At 37.6% G+C, this 3,911-nt stretch overlaps 1 protein-coding gene across 1 annotated transcript; it reads right to left on the bottom strand.

Moving 5' to 3' along the window:
• Positions 1–389: 389 nt before the first annotated feature.
• Positions 390–3,553, bottom strand: LOC149151663 (putative glycosyltransferase At5g03795). Its single transcript, XM_089440007.1, has 3 exons — positions 3,260–3,553; positions 2,793–3,141; positions 390–1,272 (listed from the first exon to the last, which is right to left on the bottom strand). The coding sequence occupies exons 1-3, from the start codon at positions 3,430–3,432 to the stop codon at positions 607–609; spliced, it is 1,188 nt and encodes a 395-aa protein (XP_089296133.1). The 5' UTR covers positions 3,433–3,553; the 3' UTR covers positions 390–606.
• Between the last annotated feature and the right edge of the window lie 358 nt (positions 3,554–3,911).

The following is a 3,911-nucleotide window of genomic DNA, read 5'->3' as shown; positions in this document are numbered from 1 at the left end:
ATCCACTGCACCTTTTTGTTCAGTGTCAAACATTTTAGTTACTAATGCAGTCACAGACTCACTTGTTACCCAATTTTAATGTTTATTTTAACGAGAGTGTTTAAAAGTTTAAGCGAAAGGACAATGTTATCATTGAGGAAATCGTCATGAAAGTCGATGCTTGATGAAGTATCTCTCCCATAGCTATAGTATGTAACAAAGATATATAATTGATTACATATATAGATATTTGCAAGCATCTAACCGATAGTAAGATATATTCAGGCCATTCATTATTTATCAGTGTCGACATTCAAGGACCTGCACGAACCAAACTATAGCTCAAATTCATTTCAATTCATGGCAAATGACTTTTATACAACAACAAGCTCTAGGCCTGAACTGTTTATAATTGTTGGACTGTACAAAAATCTTTCCTCAGCCTGCATATCCTGCATATGCTTAGAAGATGGCTGGACTGAAAACTGATCCATTTTTGCATCACAAATATCAGTAACAATCACCAACTATTAAGCTGGGAATTACTCGCCACTGATCACTATTTAATTCCATGAAAGTGTTGCAGTAGGAAGTTTGCGGTGGGGAAAGTGTCGAGAGGGGTTCTTTTTAGGAGCTAATCTGAATATTTAGCCTTCTTAGCCATATGGAATGAAGAATCATGTGGAATAAGTCATGAGGTTTTGGAGGCTGGTTTATAGTAAAATGTCTCTGAACTTGCTTTAGTTTACTTTGCATCTCGACATACCTATTTACTGGTATGGATTGCAGTATGGTTTTGAGATTTGGTATTTCGGACACGGGAACCTGAACAGAGAAACTTGTCCAATTCAGCACATCGCTGAAGGGAAGAACATAGCCTTTTGAAATAATGACAGGCACACATTCACTGTAAATTGCCTCTGCAATTCGTGGGCTGGCCACTTCGTATCCACTTGGGCACAGGCAATATCTGCTCTTCTTCATTAGGTCAAAATATGACAAGCCGTTGGGGAGATATTCGTGGACTTGCATATCATCATCAGTCCCGTTTTTCCAATACTTGAACAAAATGGGTCTCACAGGTCCATGGTTTCCACCAGCAAAGAATGCAAGCAAAGGCCTCTCTAGAGCAGATGGACCACCAAGCAAACCAGCCATCCCACCTGGTCCCAAATTGACCTCCGGAAGTGTTGCATCCTTTGTGGGATTGAATCCTTCTGAAGTGTTGGCATTACATAAAACACGAATTGAATTACGGAACAGGAATCGATTTGCCCTAGACGCATTAGGCCCCTGCAGATGCACAAAACAAAAGAGAAATCATTGAACGAAAATTTGGGACAACTACCTTGTCAACAACATCGTGTAACAAGAATATGTTTCTAGGTGATTGCTCTGTTCCAGGTCAAAATCAACAATAACCTTATAAGAACTTAACCAGCAAGAAACAGGAACTTCACAAGCATAGCTTTCTATGTGATACCCCATTCCATAACACTATCAACAATATCCCTGGCACTAGGAACTTAAAAATGGAATTATCAAGGTTACCAATAAAACTCTATTTAAAATTGAGTCTCTTCTCAACCCATTCTAAAATGCATATATGTTTCATATCTGAATATAAGAGCATTCAAAAACCTATTTCAGTGAGATCAATCTAGCAATCTTTCTTTTCTTCTGTTAGCAATATTTCTTCTATTTTGTTTGGGCTTGTTTGACAAGTCATTTGATTCGCTAGGCTTTCTACAACAAGACTTTTTAGCCGTTGAACTTATTCTAATTGTAAATTGAAATATTATTTGATATTAATAGCCAAATGAAAATTGGCCTAACTGCTATTCATCCAATTAAAATAGTCCCAAAATCTACCATCAAGATAAAGATGCCCCTTCCTATTAAATAAAAAGATATTACAACCCACCACTCTAAATAATCTTGGCAATCCAGCCTCAAACCACTAGAGAGAGCTTCACTCCCAGAGCTGGAACTCATGAATCCCATAAAGGAAGATTTTGATGACTATACTTCTGTATGTGTGCTCACTCTTCTAAGTAAGTACATTTTGATCTGGAGTAAGATCAATTTTATTTATTTTTTTCAATTTTTGGTATGGAATAGGATCAAATTTTATAGTACCTGTTAAAGCTCGAGGACTTTTAAGCAACTTGTATTAAAAATCATTGGAAATCGGTGAGTTGGGATGGTTTTTTACTTGCCTGCACATTCCTTATCATATCGTTTTGGAAATTTTGAAGTAATATTGGAAATTAGATTATGTTTAGATTTCCATTATCAAAAATTAGATCTAACATTCTTCATTCTTAATCATTTCGTTTTGGAAATTCCGAAGTAATATTTATAATAAAATATTTTGGATATTAGATGCAGATTAGATTTCCCTTAACCTACATAAAATTGGATTCAGACAAATTTTCAGTTAATTGACATAAATTTGTATATAGTGAAAAGCCTATTTAAAACTCACAAAATAATATTTTGAAAATTAAACTTTTGACTCGAGTTTTGATTGTTTTGAAAATTTCTCAAGACGCAACGGTTGAATTAGTCGTGATATATACTTCCACTAACTTATTCCTGATCACACTCCCTTTCTTATGCGTCATTACATTTTAAAGAAACGTAACTTTGACTTCATAATAATTGTGTTCATTGATTCCTTGATAAAATACTGTTTGTTGAGCTGTGATGCAAGATAGCTCGATGACAATGTTCATGTTCAATGTATGAACTCTATCCGAGAATATCCAAAACTCGATATTTTGAAGAAAAAAAAGAAAAGAAATTGTTACCCAGTCATGGCATGAGAGCATGAAATGGTCGGCTCCCAGACTTCGGTTCCAAAACGGGTATTTGCCGGCAACAACGTTAACGTAATCTCTCACGAACCGTTTTAACGGCGTCTTATTATATGTGTTGGGCTTGTAAATGTAAGTAACCATCATGGTTACGCTGAAGGGAAGAAAGTAAACATGGGCTTCCTCCGGATTCGATGTCACGAACCGACTCCCCAGCTCAAGCTCCTCAATGAATCTGCCTTCGGTCGTATAGATATCAACACACGGCCCGTCGTGTACCAGAGGCGGCTCCCCCTCTCGATATACGAAGATCTTGAAACGCTTCTCCATTTCCCTATAGCTCCTGATAACAAAAACACAAGAAAAATACAAATCAAATAAACCAGTGACCGAAATCCATTTATTAAGATATAATGAACCAGAATAACGATTCATAAATATAGTTGGAATAGAAATTTTACCCATGAAAGGCACCGGCGTTTCGATAGATGTCACCAGTTGGAACATAGGAATCTCCCGGTTCTTGTCTCTGTTCCCTGTGTAAAATCGCTTTCCTTATGGCTGCCCGAGCGCGTCTCAGGCCGATCTCCACCTTCGGCATACTACGGCTCCCCTTCTTCTGCTTCCAGGACATAATTCGCACAGCAAAATTTCTCTAGATTATATGCCCATTTCCTAAAACCCACTAAATTGAACATTAAATGTTCTATCATTATATTTTATAAATTTAATTACCTCATTGACAAAGCTACTGTTACAAGGAATTCCACCAAGTGATGTGACCAAGGCTGAGGCTCCCTTGGACTGTAATTCATGATGTTGCGTCCCGGCATGTAGTGATCCAGAGGAACCAGGCGAAGGCAATCCATAATTCTTTTTTGTTTGGGATTGTGGCGAAATAACATAATAGGAATCGAGGAGCAAAAGACTAGCGAAGATTAATAGAAGAGCGAGCGCTAGAGTCCGCTTGAGGTCACACACTCCCTCCATGACGATCAGCCTTCATGGCCCTAAACGCCCGAGTTTCTAACAATCTCTTCTGCTTTTCATGCTGGATTATCTCCTCATGAAGATGTCTATCGACCCACTAACATTGTCATTTATTCAGGATTT

The sequence above is a fragment of the Pinus tabuliformis genome, chromosome 9 (assembly GCF_031772625.1).
Source record: "Pinus tabuliformis cultivar Carrire ecotype Pingquan chromosome 9, CPIR1, whole genome shotgun sequence".
NCBI lineage: Eukaryota > Viridiplantae > Streptophyta > Pinopsida > Pinales > Pinaceae > Pinus > Pinus tabuliformis.
The sequence above is the reverse complement of the archived record's forward strand: the minus strand, read 5'-3'. Positions and strand labels throughout refer to the sequence as shown.

Coding starts and splice junctions, on each gene's coding strand:
- LOC149151663 (XM_089440007.1), bottom strand. CDS start 3,432: ATGTCCTGGAAGCAGAAGAAGGGGAGCCGTAGTATGCCGAAGGTGGAG. Junction 3,142..3,259: donor AACGCCGGTGCCTTTCATGG/GTAAAATTTCTA, acceptor TTTTGTTATCAG/GAGCTATAGGGAAATGGAGA. Junction 1,273..2,792: donor TGCTCTCATGCCATGACTGG/GTAACAATTTCT, acceptor GTGCATCTGCAG/GGGCCTAATGCGTCTAGGGC.